We start from the raw sequence: 17,438 nt of genomic DNA, 5'->3' as shown, positions 1-17,438 counted from the left end.
ATCTGTGACGTCACTTAAGTACCATTTTCTTATGAAACAAGGAATTTGAATTTGGTGTAACCATAGTTGTTTGTAGAGTCTCTTTTCACTTTTCACGCCAAAAATCGGATCGGCTGAAAAGTAGGTCATTGTCTGCATTGGTTAGTGAGACTCATGTTTCGGTTTGCGATATTCGTTAAGGTAATGTTTCTGTGTTACTCAGACCATAAATATACAAGTGAGTATCACAGTGGTAAATCTCTAACACCTGCAGGGCGGTTGGGTTGCCTAGTGGTTAGAGCGTTCGCTCGTCACCTGGGTTCGATTCCCCACATTGGTACAATGTATGAAGCCCATTTCTGGTGTTCCCCGCCAAGATATGCCGGAATATTGGTAAAAACGGCGCAACACCTGCATCACTTCATGCTTTGACAAGTCAAACATGACACAGGTCAGCGAGCCTGACTACCCGATCCCCTCAGTCGCCTCTTATATACGGTTGCTGAAGACCAACTCTAACCCGGTCCGTCTCGTGTCTTAACATGTTTGGCGGGTAGAGGGTTTACTTTAGAAGCAGTGTTGTGGAGTACAATCTTCGCCCACGTACTGGGTCAGGTCAGATAGGGATCGTGGAGTCAGCCGGTGCGTTGTTAATACAACACAGACAGGTTTTTCTCAACATACAATCGGCCATATTCTCTCGAGGAAGAAGGACATCACCGCGTGATACCTGTACATGGAAGCAGGGATGTTTGTCCAGTTGTTATGCACATTATTGGTCGTCGTCAACCTGTGTGATGGAGTTGCTGCAGCAGGCAGTCCACGACATATTGTCTTCATCGTGGCGGATGATCTCGGTATGATTAGGCTTCGAAACTATTTGTTTCTGTGCAAACTGGGGGTGATTTAATTACAAGCGTCACAATGTCCCAAGTTTCGTTTTTGTAAAATATAAAAAACAAAAATATTATTACATGGACATTCTTGAGAAAGTCGAAATCTTTTAACCCGTTTATTTGAGAAACATCATTGGATTAAACATTAATCTGTATAAATGAATAAAGTAATAAATAAATAAAGTTCATATCTGTATAGTGCCTGTTACATCGATACGGTATAATGGCCTATTTAGAGGGCCTATTGTATGATTGTCATTTGCCATGACGTCCTCAATATAAACTGGGTCGTACTAAGGTTGGACTTCTGAGTCAAACCCACACACGTGGCAAAGAGGTAATACAATTCGCTACGAAAATGTGATTGTGCCAACTGTTGGCATCCTCTGACAAGGTGACCGAAAGTCTTATGAAATTCATTATATAATCGACATTTCATGTTTGCATTTTGATGAAGGTTTCGAGGATTTCGGATTTAGGTCAACAATGAAATTGAAGAAAATGTTGGAATGGTGAATAACACAATCCTCGCTTACACTTACGTATTTGGAAGCAAAACTAATTAATATTGAGAAAGTATATAAAACATGTTATAATAAATATTAGTATTACGATTTCAAAATTTTAAACGTTTTCAGGATGGAACGACGTGGGTTTTCATAACCCCAATATGATCACACCCAACATTGACAAACTGGCAGAAAAAGGCTTAATACTGGATCAATCCTATGTCCAACCTGCAAGCAGTCCGTGAGTAGCAGAACATTCAATACTGGATCAATCCTATGACGAACCAGTAGGCAGTCCGTGAAAAGCAGAATATTCGATACTGGATCAATCCTATGTCCAACCTGTAGGCAGTCCGTGAGTAGCAGAACATTCGATACTGGATCAACCCTATGTCCAACCAGTAGGCAGTCCGTAAGTAGCAGAATATTGATACGGAATAAATCCTATGTCCAACCAGTAGGCAGTCCGTGAGTAGCAGAACATTCGATACTGGATCAGTCCTATGTCCAACCAGTAGGCAGTCCGTAAGTAGCAGAATATATACGGAATCAATTGTATGTCCAACCAGTAGGCAGTCCGTAAGTAGCAGAATATATACGGAATCAATCCAATGTCCAGCCAGTAGGCAGTCCGTGAGTAGCAGAACATTCGATACTGGATCAACCCTATGTCCAACCAGTAGGCAGTCCGTAAGTAGCAGAATATATATGGAATCAATCCAATGTCCAACCAGTGGGCAGTCCGTGAGTAGCGCAAATGTTGATACGGAATCAATTGTAGGTCCAACCAGTAGGCAGTCCGTAAGTAGCAGAATATATAGGGAATCAATCCAATGTCCAACCAGTAGGCAGTCCGTAAGTAGCAGAATATATACGGAATCAATCATATGTCCAACCAGTAGGCAGTCCGTAAGTAGCAGAATATATACGGAATCAATCCAATGTCCAACCAGTGGGCAGTCCGTGAGTAGCGCAAATGTTGATACGGAATCAATTGTATGTCCAACCAGTAGGCAGTCCGTAAGTAGCAGAACATTCGATACTGGATCAATCCTATGTCCAACCAGTAGGCAGTCCTTAAGTAGCAGAACATTCGATACTGGATCAATCCTATGTCCGACCTGTAGGCAGTCCGTGAGTAGCAGAACATTCGATACTGGATCAATCCTATGACCAACCAGTAGGCAGTCCTTAAGTAGCAGAACATTCGATACTGGATCAATCCTATGTCCAACCAGTAGGCAGCCCGTGAGTAGCAGAACATTCGATACTGGATCAATCCTATTTCCAACCAGTAGGCAGTCCTTAAGTAGCAGAACATTCGATACTGGATCAATCCTATGTCCAACCAGTAGGCAGTCCGTGAGTAGCAGAACATTCGATACTGGATCAATCCTATGACCAACCAGTAGGCAGTCCTTAAGTAGCAGAACATTCGATACTGGATCAATCCAATGTCCAACCAGTAGGCAGTCCGTGAGTAGCGCAAATGTTGATACGGAATCAATTGTGTGTGCAACTGGACTGTTGTTCATAAGGGGCAGAAGACTTGCTACTGAATGATCCGTGTGTCCAGACGGCCTGTAACCCTAATTAGTAGCCCTAATCAATACTGTCGGACTATTGAACATATATACTTCGTTATTGAGTTGGCATGTTCATGATTTTCCTTGTGTGGAGGCCACGGCCAACTATTGATGTCAGGTATTGTTTTCCGAGTTTTAGGCAGATTCAGATGAATATACGAACAGCTAGTTCCTAGTTGTGGTGATTCATCAATATAACTACGTATCAATGTATAAGCTACTTGTTTAACAGAAACTAGTTGGCATTTCATTTGCATGTTGTACATTCTGAGATCTATTCTGTAAGCTTTAAGTGTATTATGGTGTTATTTCCAACACGCAGGTCGAGAAGTGCTTTAATGTCTGGTTACTACCCTTTCAAGACAGGACTGCAGGTGAGTTGTGAAAATATCTGAGTTGTCAGAAAAACTGCAGCTAATCGACCGGTCATAATTTATGGCTGGTGGGGGTGATGATTATTTTAAGGGAGGGTGATGGTGATGGTGGTGCGGAGGGGTGTGACCCATGTTGTTCTGGGGATGTGTGTGTGTGTGTGTGCGCGTGTGCGTGTGTGTGTGTGCGCGCGCGCGCGCGTGTGTGTGTGTGTGTGTGGTCATCAAATTTGTACACATGACGTACTGGGGGGTGTTCTTACTTTGGGGATGGGGGTGAAGATTCACATTGTACATGCTTCTACATAAAAATCATCACCCCCAAAGCCATGAATTATGAAAGGTCCCTAAAACGATTAGCGGGGTCTGTCCATGACAGCATGAACAAAGATACGGAGGTAAAGTGACAGTATCACTGCATAACCACACTGTCCTTGACAGTAGATTCATACGAAAAGCAATTCATGCTGGGTATATATTCTGCAAAGGACCTTCGGTCAAAATACAATCTCAATCTCAGTATCTGTCATTGGGGCGGTGGTGTGAAATAGCGGTTAAAGCGTTCGCTCGTGACGCCGAAAACAAAAGTTCTATTCCGCACATTTCTAGTGTCCCACGCCGTGATATTGCTGGAATATTGCTCAAAAACGTACTCAGTCACTGTATCCATCATTGAAAGTCCTCGAGTACGGTAATTTGAGAAATGTCTCAGTAAATGGAAAGATGTATATTGAATAACCTCCTAAAACTGTGAACGTTATGACAGCGGACGAACAAAAGTGGAACCTAAAAAAAAAAATATCGGAATTATTTTCTTTCCCAGCATGAAGATATAGCGATTCACAATCCCGTCTGTCTACCCCTAAACATAACCATCCTGCCACAGAAACTGAAGGAGATGGGCTATGCCACACACATGATAGGGAAGTATGTTCACTGGTATTTATTTAATCCAAACAATGTGGCAATTTCTAGTGAGACAGTATAATATATGTGTGTCTTACGTCGCTTGGAGCATTATTGCAGCGAAATGATCGCGTGGGACACCAGAAATCATCAATGAGATACAATCATTGGATCCTTGCGCGGAAGAATCGACCCCGGGACTTAGCGTGACGAGAAAATACTTTAGCCACAAGGCTATTACATAGGTTCCAATATAGAAGTAGTAGTAGTAGTAGCAGCAGCAGCAGCAGTAGTAGTAGTAGTAGTAGTAGCAGTAGTAGCAGTAGTAGCAGTAGTAGTAGTAGTAGTAGCAGTAGTAGTAGTAGTAGTAGTAGCATCAGCAGCAGTAGTAGTAGTAGTAGTAGTAGCAGCAGCAGCAGCAGCAGTAGTAGTAGTAGTAGTAGTAGCAGCAGCATCAGCAGTAGTAGTAGCAGTAGTAGTAGTAGTAGCAGCAGCATCAGTAGTAGTAGTAGTAGCAGCAGCAGCAGTAGCAGTAGCAGTAGTAGCAGCAGTAGTAGTAGTAGCAGCAGCAGCAGCAGCAGCAGTAGTAGCAGTAGTAGCAGCAGCAGCAGCAGCAGCAGCAGCAGCAGTAGCAGTAGCAGTAGTAGCAGCAGCAGCAGCAGCAGCAGCAGTAGTAGCAGCAGCAGCAGCAGCAGCAGCAGCAGCAGCAGCAGCAGCAGCAGTAGCAGCAGCAGCAGCAGCAGCAGCAGCAGCAGCAGCAGCAGCAGCAGTAGTAGTAGTAGCAGTAGCAGCAGCAGCAGCAGTAGTAGTAGTAGTAGCAGCAGCAGCAGTAGCAGCAGCAGCAGTAGCAGTAGTAGCAGTAGCAGCAGCAGCAGCAGCAGCAGCAGCAGCAGCAGCAGCAGTAGCAGTAGCAGCAGCAGTAGTAGAAGTAGCAGCAGCAGCAATAGCAGCAGTAGTAGTAGTAGCAGCAGCAGCAGCAGTAGTAGTAGTAGTAGTAGTAGCAGCAGCAGCAGTAGTAGTAGTAGTAGTAGTAGCAGTAGTAGTAGTAGTAGAAGCAGCAGCAGCAGCAGTAGTAGTGGTAGCAGCAGCAGCAGCAGCAGTAGTAGTAGTAGTAGTAGTAGTAGTAGTAGTAGTAGTAGTAGCTGTTGCATCAATAGTAACATCGATCGTCCACTTGTGAGTGGTCCTATTATTTTATATAGATGGCACCTGGGCTTCTGTAGTTGGAACTGCACCCCGACGTACCGTGGCTTTGACAGCTTCTTCGGCTTCTACAACGACAAGGAAGACTACTACACTCACGTGGATGCTAGCTATCTGGACTACCGGAACAACACCAGTCCCGTGAAGACCGACAACGGAACTTACTCAACGGTAACGTACCTGTCACGTATTTCTTTTTCAAACTTTTGAGATTTGACCATAACCGGGATGCAGGTAGCATTCGTAATAATTTCAGACGCTCTTGTTTTGTTTGTGTGTTGTTTTACGCCGCACTCAGCAATATTTCAGCTGTATGGCGACGGTATGTAAATAATCGAGTCTGAACCTGACAACCCTGTGATCAACAGCATGAGCATCAAGCTACGTAATTCGGATACGATGACATGTGTCACCAAAGTCAGCGAACCTGACCACCCGATCCCGTTAGTCGCCTCTTACGACAAGCATTGGTTGCTGAAGACCAGTTCTAACCCGGATCTTTGACTGTGATGAGTAGGAATGCAAGTCAGGACAGAATGATGAACAATATCAGAATAGAGGACCGTGTGTGTGTGTGTGTGTGTGTGTGTGTGTGTGTGTGTTCAAAGTGGAAGATGATTATGTGCTGTTTTAGACAGTTTTGTGTATTCTGGAGTATTGCGTATTCTGAAATCTAACATGTCCAGGCAACACCCTGGTAATGCAACCGTGTTCAATCAACCTCACTAATCATACATTATAATACTGGGTCTCTGACACTTCGCAATTCGATTCACAAGTGTTGCCCCCCTTAGTCGCCCCATGATTCGCTGTATGTGGGTTTGAATCTTACATACTGATCGAGATCCTCAACCAGCCTAGCAAACGTTTACGGTCTGTGTAATTTGTTTTGTTCATTATGGGGCAATGTCCAAAATCAGCGCTAAACACTATTCATACCAGTATTTAGTAAAACTTTGTAAACTTCAGTGACAAATATCAAGGATGGGGCTGAAAGATCAGTTCAGAACATGCATCAGGGTTATTTTTGTAAGACAACAAATACAGGAACATGGAATTAAACAAATAAAGAGTCTATTTTGCATTTTTTGCCGGAATACCGTTTAACCTTTTATAAATCAACATCACTGCTTCAGCTAAACTGTTTAAACATTCCTGTTTCAGTATCACTGCAACACTGTTTAAGAATCCCTGTTTCAGCATCACAGCAACACTGTTTAAGTATCCCTGTTTCAGTATCACAGCAACACTGTTTAAGAATCCCTGTTTCAGCATCACAGCAACACTGTTTAAGCATCCCTGTTTCAGTATCACAGCAACATTGTTTAAGGATCCCTGTTTCAGTATCACAGCAACATTGTTTAAACATCTCTGTTTCAGTATCACAGCAACACTGTTTAAACATCTCTGTTTCCGTATCGCAGCAACATTGTTTAAGCATCCATGTTTCAGTATCAAAGCAACATTGTTTAAGCATCCTTGTTTTAGTATCACAGCAACATTGTTTAAGCACCCATGTTTCAGTATCACAGCAACATTGTTTAAGCACCCATGTTTCAGTATGACAGCAACACTGTTTAAGCATCCCTGTTTCAGCATCACAGCAACACTGTTTAAACATCTCTGTTTCCGTATCACAGCAACATTGTTTAAGCATCCATGTTTCAGTATCACAGCAACACTGTTTAAGAATCCCTGTTTCAGCATCACAGCAACACTGTTTAAGCATCCCTGTTTCAGTATCACAGCAACACTGTTTAAGAATCCCTGTTTCAGCATCACAGCAACACTGTTTAAGCATCCCTGTTTCAGTATCACAGCAACACTGTTTAAGGATCCCTGTTTCAGTATCACAGCAACATTGTTTAAACATCTCTGTTTCAGTATCACAGCAACACTGTTTAAGGATCCCTGTTTCAGTATCACAGCAACATTGTTTAAACATCTCTGTTTCAGTATCACAGCAACACTGTTTAAGGATCCCTGTTTCAGTATCACAGCAACATTGTTTAAGCATCCCTGTTTCAGTATCTCAGCAACACTGTTTAAGCATCCCCGTTTCAGTATCACAGCAACATTGTTTAAGCACCCATGTTTCAGTATCACAGCAACATTGTTTAAGCATCCTTGTTTCAGTATCACAGCAACACTGTTTAAACATCTCTGTTTCCGTATCACAGCAACATTGTTTAAGCATCCATGTTTCAGTATCACAGCAACACTGTTTAAACATCTCTGTTTCCGTATCACAGCAACATTGTTTAAGCATCCATGTTTCAGTATCACAGCAACATTGTTTAAACATCTCTGTTTCAGTATCACAGCAACATTGTTTAAGCATCCCCGTTTCAGTATCACAGCAACATTGTTTAAACATCTCTGTTTCCGTATCACAGCAACATTGTTTAAGCATCCCTGTTTCAGTATCACAGCAACACTGTTTAAGCATCCCCGTTTCAGTATGACAGCAACATTGTTTAAGCACCAATGTTTCAGTATGACAGCAACACTGTTTAAGTATCCCCGTTTCAGTATGACAGCAACATTGTTTAAGCACCCATGTTTCAGTATCACAGCAACACTGTTTAAGCATCCCCGTTTCAGTATCACAGCAACATTGTTTAAGCACCCATGTTTCAGTATCACAGCAACACTGTTTAAGCATTCCCGTTTCAGTATCACAGCAACATTGTTTAAGCACCCATGTTTCAGTATCACAGCAACACTGTTTAAGCATCCCTGTTTCGGTATCACAGCAACACTGTTTAAGCATCTCTGTTTCAGTATCACAGCAACACTGTTTAAGCATCCCTGTTTCAGTACCACAACAACACTGTTTAAGCACCCATGTTTCAGTATCACAGCAACACTGTTTAAGCATCCCTGTTTCGGTATCACAGCAACACTGTTTAAGCATCTCTGTTTCAGTATCACAGCAACACTGTTTAAGTATCCCCGTTTCAGTAACACAGCAACACTGTTTAAACATCTCTGTTTCAGTATCACAGCAACACTGTTTAAGTATCCCCGTTTCAGTAACACAGCAACACTGTTTAAGCATCCCTGTTTCAGTATCACAGCAACACTGTTTAAGTATCCCCGTTTCAGTATGACAGCAACACTGATTAAGCATCTCTGTTTCCGTATCACAGCAACACTGTTTAAGCATCCCTGTTTCAGTATCGCAGCAACATTGTTTAAGCATCCATGTTTCAGTATCACAGCAACACTGTTTAAGCATCCATGTTTCAGTATCACAGCAAGACTGTTTAAGCATCCATGTTTCAGTATCGGTTTGCTGATGAAGCCATCAACATCATCGATCGTCACGACAAGAGTCGGCCCCTGTTTCTGTACCTGCCGTTTCAAGCCGTGCACTACCCCATACAGGTAACACTGCCTCCTATTTATCACTAATATTCACTCGTAATGTTTCGGGCCTTTTGACAAGAAATTATGTGTGTAATGTGTATTTTTCCTTTTTTCTTTAAGGTTCCCCAAAAGTATGAAGCAATGTATCCGAACGTGAAGGTAGAAGGTCGTCGTAAATATTGTGGTATGTAGGAATTACTCAATTTATGAACATTTTTATATGAGTACAAAGACATCATATTTTGATTTTGTTTTGTAAACAAATCCCGCGTATGTAATAGAAACTGTCAGATATTTCTATTTTTGAAAAGGAAGGCATGTATAACTGGTAACAATTTACGTGCAATCAGAGAGGAATATACAAAAACGTGAATATCAGCAATGCCGGAAGGTATGGTCACTTCATGACAACACCACAAATGTGATTGTCAGGCAGTTCTCATATGATCATTCTTGTGATCGTGTGAACCACCTCCAGCGACCACCTCAGCACCTCGTGTAGCCACCCATCGCACGGAAAGCCTCCTCTTCATCATCAGTTCTCCGTGTTGGAACCCTCTGTCATGTTTCAGGAAGTGTCTGCGTTAGTTCCTGGAAATTTTGAACAGGATCTCTCAATCGGACTTGGCGTCAAAGATAGTTTCCCAAAAATGTTTCGATGGGGTTCATATCGGGGTTAATATCGGGGTTCCATGCGGACCCCGGCAAAGTTTCGATGGGGTTCATATCGGGGCTCCATGCGGACCCTGGCAATGTTTCTATGGGGTTCATATCGGGGCTCCATGCGGACCCCGGCAATGTTTCGATGGGGTTCATATCGGGGTTCCATCCGGACCCCGGCAACGTTTCGATGGGATTCATATCGGGGTTCCATGTGGACCCCGGCAAAGTTTCGATGGGGTTCCATGAGGACCCCGGCAATGTTTCGATGGGATTCATATCGGGGCTCCATGCGGACGCTGGCAATGTTTCCATGGGGTTCATATCGGGGTTCCATGAGGACCCTGGCAGTGTTTCGATGGGGTCCACATCGGGGCTCCATGCGGACCCTGACAAACTTTCGATGGGGTTCATATCGGGTTCCATGCGGACTCTAGCAATGTTTCGATGGGGTTCATATCGGGGCTCCATGCGGATGCTGGCAATGTTTCGATGGGGTTCATATCGGGGTTCCATGCGGACGCTGGCAATGTTTCGATGGGGTTCATATCGGGGTTCCATGAGGACCCAGGCAATGTTTCGATGGGGTTCATATCGGGGTTCCATGCGGACGCTGGCAATGTTTCGATTGGGTTCATTATCGATGGAGTTTCATATTCCATGAGGACCCAGGCAATGTTTCGATGGGGTTCATATCATGCGGACGCTGGCAATGTTTCGATTGGGTTCATATCGGGGCTCCATGCGGACGCTGGCAATGTTTCGATGGGGTTCATATCGGGGCTCCATGGTGATGCTGGCAATGTTTCGATGGAGTTCATATCGGGGTTCCATGAGGACCCAGGCAATGTTTCGATGGGGTTCATATCGGGGTTCCATGCGGACGCTGGCAATGTTTCGATGGGGTTCATATCGGGGTTCCATGCGGACGCTGGCAATGTTTCGATGGGGTTCATATCGGGGCTCCATGCGGACGCTGGCAATGTTTCGATGGGGTTCATATCGGGGCTCCATGCGGACCCTGGCAATGTCTCGATGGCATTTTTCTGCAAATGGGCGACGACGGCTCCAGAACGGCGAGGTCTGGCAATGCCATCCATGAATATTGGACGACTAGTGAGGGGGTGGATGGTTCTCAAACTCCAGTACGTCCTGGTAGCTTGCAGTCATAGGGAACGCCACCACACACCTTCACTGAGCCACCACCAAAGAGTTCAGCTGCGTGGATCATGTCCTGGGGATATCATTCGCTTCGACGTCTCCACACGCAATAGCAGCCGTCGGTAGCGTGTGGAACATAGCAATTTACATCAGACCATGAACCCAACGCCAGTTCTTCAAGGTTCCCGGAACCTGCACCATGCCTGCCTATGCTTATCTGGGAGGAAACGACGTCTGATTGGACGACGTTTCCTTAGCCCAGCAGCCTGTAGCCTCCTTCTGATTGTTCTGGTGGCGAGTCGGACTCAAATCTTCCATTGCCGGCACAGTTCTTCGGCATGGGTCTCGTTAAATTGCGTTTTGCCAGACGAATAAGAACTCGGTCATCACGTTCGGGGCACCATGCATCCCAGTAACTTGCCATCGTGCATTTCCTGAAACTCTTGCCATGGCAAGAAAAGTTAATGTTAATGTTTACTGCTTTCGTCTGCATAATCAGTCCAGAAAAAAAACGGTACTGGAATTTATACCCCTGTGTGCTTGGAACTTTGGACCCAAACCTTTTGAGATATTATGTGAAGCACGGGATTTACGTGTTCATTCCAGTGTGATCGCCTATTTGGACCAAATTTATTTAAATAGCTCTTGAATTCGGGTGCTTAATCAACGTTCCTAGTTGCTGCTCCTATTGAGGACACAAAATGACCATAGATGTGTGTAATTGACTTTCAAAAAGTGATTGACGAGTTACATGGTGAAACAAATTTAGCAACTGATGCTGACATGAATCAGAATCAATAAGTGCCACATAGTTTTTGATTAATAGACCTGCTCTCAGTACGTATCACGGAGCTCTTGATTTCCATGCTTCTAGGGATGGTCTCAGTACTTATAATGGAGTTCTTGATTTTCATGCTTCCAGGAATGGTCTCAGTACTTATCCTGGAGTTCTTGATTCCCATGCTTCTAGGAATAGTCTCAGTACTTGCCATAGAGTTCTTGATTCAAATGATTCTTGAAATGGACTCACTACTTACCCTGGAGTTCTTGATTCCAATGCTTCAGGAATGGTCTCAGCTCTTGACGACGCAATTGGTAATATAACAAAGGCCTTGACAAGCAGCGGATTAATGAAAGACACACTGATTCTGTTCACTGCCGTTGTAAGTATTACTTTATACCATCTCCTCAAATAAATATGAACACACTGTGATACTTGACACTCGCTAGAGTGTTCTGGTTTTGTTTGCATTTTTTGTCCTCAGTCGCATGAAAATCGTGCAATTCGACTTTAGTGTCTTAATTGAATATTGGGCGGTGGGGTAGCCTAGTGATTAAAGCGTTGGCTCGTCACGCCGAAGACCCGGGTTCGAATCCCCATATGGGTACAATGTGTGAAGCCCATCTCTGGTGTCCCCCGCCGTGATGTTGCTGGAATATTGCTAAAAGCGGCGTAAAACCAAACTCAGTCAGTCAGTAATTGAATATTACATTTGGTCAATACCGATCAGAGAAACTTCCAATGAGTTTGATGACATTCTACATTGTGCCTAAAATAGATCTCGTACCCTTTCTTTTAGAATGGTGGCTGGGTCACCAAACATGGCAACAACTTCCCCTTGCGAGGAGGCAAGGTGACCGTGTACGAAGGGGGGAACGAGAGCAGCAGCGTTCATGTATGGATCTGGTCTACAGAAACCTGGAACTGTTTATGACGGGTGAGAAATCCCAGCCAGGCAATACTAATAACAACAACAGCAGCAATAATAATAATATTGCTCCTCCAATGATAATATGTTTATGGAGCAGAAAGCAGCCAGAAAGTGATGTTGGGTTGGAATCAATTGTTGCCTCACAAAATGATCCTTGGTCTACAGAAACCCGGAACTGTTTATAACGAGGGAGAAATCCCAGCTAGGCAATGTTGATAACAACAGCTGCAGCAATAATGTTTTTATGGAGCAGAGAACAGCCAGAAAGAGATGTTGCGGTTGCAAAAATGAATTGTTGGTTTACAAGATGATCCCAGGTCTACAGAAACCTGGAACTGTTTATGACGCGCTCAAAATAACTGAAACTAATTTAAACAAGCAAAACAATGTCCCGGATAGGACTTTGCTTTATTTCACGTGCCGTTTGGATGACAAAACTTAAAAATCTATTTGAAGGAAATATATAATGATGTTTAGAAACACCAACATTCACGGGAATATATTGAACTCCATGACAATTCGTTACTGTGTACTGTATTACTGTTTCTCTGGTTATGTTGATAGTGTTAAATGACGTCTCTGAACAACGTCGTGGTGTCGTTGCAGGATGATCCATGCCGTGGACTGGCTGCCCACCCTGACTGCCGCTGCCGGAGGGACCCCAGGTACAGTAGGGCGTGGCCATTGAGTTAGGTTTGGAAAGTGATGTGAAAACAAAAAGCAAGATACATATTCCTGAAAGTGTGCTCTCTCCAAAAAGAAACGGTGATGTTTAATATTTCAAATATTTTTCAAAATTAGTGTTGGATTGTTATACCTGCGCCATTATAAGGATGGTTTGTGTACATGGAACGAATGCACAGCGCAAACACGCATCTTCGGAAACTTTAATGCACGTTTACGTTCGAAAGTGCCAACTTGCATGAAAATGTTATGGGGACAAAATCGCGCAATGTGCTCGTGCAATTCTGAAGAAACGTGCACAGGAACATTGCCCGTTTCGCATTTAGCCGGTCATTGGCATATGTTTGGCTAAAAGAATGACTGGACAACTGAACAGGGAGGACTCAATTTCAGCTTCGGATATCGTTCCCGTACCGTCGATTGTGATATATGTATGTATGTATGTATGTATGTATGTATGTATGTATGTATGTATGTATGTATGTATGTATGTATGTATGTATGTATGTAGGTAGGTAGGTAGGTAGGTAGGTAGGTAGGTAGGTAGGTAGGTAGGTAGGTAGGTAGGTAGGTAGGTATGGATTGTGATTTGTAAGTTTTGCTAAATTTAGGACCGTTTTATTGCAAATCGCTGGTGATTAGGGCCTTTTCAAGACTGAAACGAATTTAGGATCTTTGTAGCGTAAAATGTCCAAATTTCAGGTTTTTTCAAGACTGTGCGCATCCTGTGGAAAGTATACTTTTTATTGTTACTTTCTGAGCATTAATACATCTTGAAAAGAGTCATTGCATTTCACAATAAGGTATCTGAAATAATTATTTGTAGTGACAGACCGTGACGGCATCAACCTGTGGCCGAGTCTCAGTACATCCTCCCCTTCATCCCGCAATGAATTCGTCTACAACTACGACTCACACCCCTCCCCTCTAGAAGGACACGCGGCCATCAGGTAGGGGTGTGTCATGTTGTAAAGTGTGTACGATGAGACGACAGAACATGTCAACTTGGATTTATCTTAAAAAAACACGTTGTTCTAAAAGATGGGGCAATACGGGAATAGAAGTATGTCCTCAGGACCTTATTGCATACATAATTAATAAAATCTCTGTGACCACTTAAGTCCAACCATACATGACCTATTTGTCAAGCTGTTAGAGTAATCTCCCGTTTTTCCTGTTGAGGTTGGACAGTTTATTTTATTATATGGATCTTTGCAGGGTGGGTGACTACAAGCTGATCGATGGCTACCCGGGGTATTACAACGGCTGGTACAAGTCGGACCAAGACACGTCTAACATAAACATTAATGACATAAGCTTTTGGACCACAAAGTATCAGCTGTTCAACTTGAAAGGTAAATGTGAGCTTGAATGAGAATCTGTGTGTCTCTCTCTGGCTGGCTCTGCTTTCTCCCTCTTGGACTTTCTCATTCTCTGTCACTGTCTCTGTGTCTCTCTCATTCTCTGTCTCTCATTCTCTCTGTCGCTGTCACTCTCATTCTCTATCTGTCGCTGTCTCTCATTCTCTCTCTGTCGCTGTCACTCTCATTCTCTATCTGTCGCTGTCTCTCATTCTCTCTGTCGGTGTCTCTGTGTCTCTCTCATTTTCTTTCTGTCACTGTCTCTGTGTCTCTCTTATTCTCTGTCTGTCACTGTCTCTGTGTCTCTCTTATTCTCTGTCTGTCACTGTCTCTGTGTCTCTCTTATTCTCTGTCTGTCACTATCTCTGTGTCTCTCTTATTCTCTGTCTGTCTGTCGCTATCTCTGTGTCTCTCATTTTCTTTCTGTCACTGTCTCTGTGTCTCTCTTATTCTCTGTCTGTCACTGTCTCTGTGTCTCTCTTATTCTCTGTCTGTCGTCTCTGTGTCTCTCTTATTCTCTGTCTGTCTTTGTCTCTATGTGTCTCTCTCATTCTCTGTCTGTCGTTGTCTCTGTGTCTCTCTTATTCTCTGTCTGTCGTTGTCTCTGTGTCTCTCTTATTCTCTGTCTGTCGCTATCTCTGTGTCTCTCTTATTCTCTGTCTGTCACTATCTCTGTGTCTCTCTTATTCTCTGTCTGTCTGTCGCTATCTCTGTGTCTCTCATTTTCTTTCTGTCACTGTCTCTGTGTCTCTCTTATTCTCTGTCTGTCACTGTCTCTGTGTCTCTCTTATTCTCTGTCTGTCGTTGTCTCTGTGTCTCTCTTATTCTCTGTCTGTCGCTATCTCTGTGTCTCTCTTATTCTCTGTCTGTCGTTGTCTCTGTGTCTCTCTCATTCTCTGTCGCTGTCTCTGTGTCTCTCTTATTCTCTGTCTGTCGCTATCTCTGTGTCTCTCTTATTCTCTGTCTGTCGTTGTCTCTGTGTCTCTCTCATTCTCTGTCGCTGTCTCTGTGCCTTTCTCATTTTTTGTCTGTCGTTGTCTCTGTATCTCTCATTTTCTGTCGCTCTATGTGTATCTAATTCTCTGTTGCTATCTCTGTCTCTCTCATTCTCTGTCGCTGTCTCATTGCCTCTCTCATTTTCTGTCTGTCGCTATCCCTGTGTCTCTCATTTTCTGTCGCTTTCTGTGTATCTCATTCTCTGTCGCTATCTCTGTCTTTCTCTCATTCTGTCTGTCGCTGTCTCTTTGTCTCTGTCATTCTCTGTCGCCGTCTCTCTCTCTGTCGCTGTCTCTATGTCTCTGTCATTTTCCATCTGTCGCTATCTCTGTCTCTCTCATTCTCTGTCTCTATGTCTCTCTCATTATCTCTCTGTCTCCGGGTTAGAACTGGTCTCCTCGTGAGAGGCGACTAACGGGATCAGGCAGTCAGGCTCGCTGGTTGACACATGGTTGACACATGACATCATATCCCAATTGTCTATATCGGTGATCATGTTGTCGATCACCTGATTGTCTGGTCCAGACGAGATTATTTACCGCAGCGGGAATATTGCTGAGTGCGGCTGCAAACAAAAAACATTCTCTGTCTCATTTTCCTTCCCTGATTATCTCTGTGTCCGATTCTTCCCCATTCTGTCTCTTTCTGAACCTATTACCTATTTCTTGTCTGTCGCTCTATTTGTAAGCGCAGATACATGTGAGTCTGTCCCACTGTTGTGTATCGTTTGTTGTCTAGACTCGATTTGTTGATTATACACATATTCGCTTGTGATGTGTCAATTTGTATCAAGCATTAATGCCCACAGATGACCCCACCGAGCACCACGACCTCTCCACATCCCAGCCGGACATGGTGAAGAAGCTTGCTGCTAGATTGGCCTGGTATAAGAAGCAGGCAGTGTCTCCTAACTTCCCTGAGATTCCCGACCCCAAGAGCAACCCTCTGTTGTACGGCAATGTCTGGTCTCCTGGCTGGTGCTGAGAGCTTCATTTTGTGCCGACATTGAATAAAGTTGTTTCTTGAATTGCGGTTGTGGTTGTAGCTATTTTTGGTTTATTCCAGCTATATTGCGGCGGTCTGTAAATAATCCAGTCTGGACCAGACAATCCAGTGATAAACAAAATGAGCATCAATATACGCAATTGGGATACGATGACATGTGTCAACCAAGTCAGCGAACCTGACCACCTGATCCCGTTTGTCGCCTCTTATGAAAAGCAAGGGTTACTAAAGACCAATGTTAACCCTGATCTTCACCGGTATCCAGTATATGAGCTACACGTGTCCCCTGGATGTGTTTTGGGGGAAGGTAAGGGAAAGCAATATGGTCAAGCAAAGAAGAAAGGAGAACTCCTTTTGCCCTAAAGTACCTTGTATTCAGTGTTTAATATTTCGAGAACCTAATATACGTTTCCATCTATTAGGTTTACACAACAGTAGCAAAGGTGTTCGTTGTTCGAACCTGCTAGTGTACGAGTAGCGCGGGAAACAGAACCTGTCTTTCTTGTCAACCCATGCTTGTCGTAATTGGCGCCTAATGGTGATTTTGATATCACCGTTACCTCTAAGGACACTCTTTATAGATATTTTTAAAAATCAATACAATTTGAACAATACTTACTATTACATGATTCTGTCTCTATCCCTATTCTAAGATTCCGTACATGGAATCATAACTTACCCATAACCTTTATGTAAACATGCAACCGAAATGTAATGGGAGATGAGTTTCATTACATCTTTAGATGTGAAGCTCTTCTCCTAACCAGATTATTGTATATTCCCAAACTAAAACTACATTGTCAATACCCAAATGTATATAACTTTTGTAAAATGTTGACACCTAAATGCACTAAAATGTCTGTCTAAATTCATAAATATTTTACAAATCATGTTAAAAAATAGTTCCTACGACGCATGTATTATGTATATAAGATATATGTTTTGTGTTTTGCTTTTGTAGCACCGTAAGTGGTGTTTCAGTGAATAAATATTGATTGATCGATTGATAACTGGATTGTCTGGTCCAGAGTCGAGCA

General features: G+C 43.3%; 1 protein-coding gene across 1 annotated transcript; it reads left to right on the top strand.

Annotated features, from left to right (window-relative positions):
- The first annotated feature begins 623 nt into the window (after positions 1-623).
- On the top strand, positions 624-16,428 carry LOC124266346 (arylsulfatase B-like). The gene is given in 14 exon segments (XM_046701154.1): positions 624-836; positions 1,514-1,625; positions 3,293-3,344; positions 4,165-4,268; positions 5,450-5,621; positions 8,739-8,840; positions 8,943-9,006; positions 11,709-11,806; positions 12,224-12,292; positions 12,294-12,361; positions 12,962-13,020; positions 13,866-13,989; positions 14,258-14,394; positions 16,205-16,428. Coding segments are annotated over 14 exon segments (1,458 nt in total). The 5' UTR covers positions 624-715; the 3' UTR covers positions 16,381-16,428.
- Positions 16,429-17,438: the final 1,010 nt, after the last annotated feature.

Source organism: Haliotis rubra, unplaced genomic scaffold (genome assembly GCF_003918875.1).
Source record: "Haliotis rubra isolate DU_JTF1 unplaced genomic scaffold, ASM391887v1 Scf100, whole genome shotgun sequence".
NCBI lineage: Eukaryota > Metazoa > Mollusca > Gastropoda > Lepetellida > Haliotidae > Haliotis > Haliotis rubra.
Note: the sequence above shows the minus strand (reverse complement) of the source record. Positions and strands in the feature narration are given on the sequence as shown.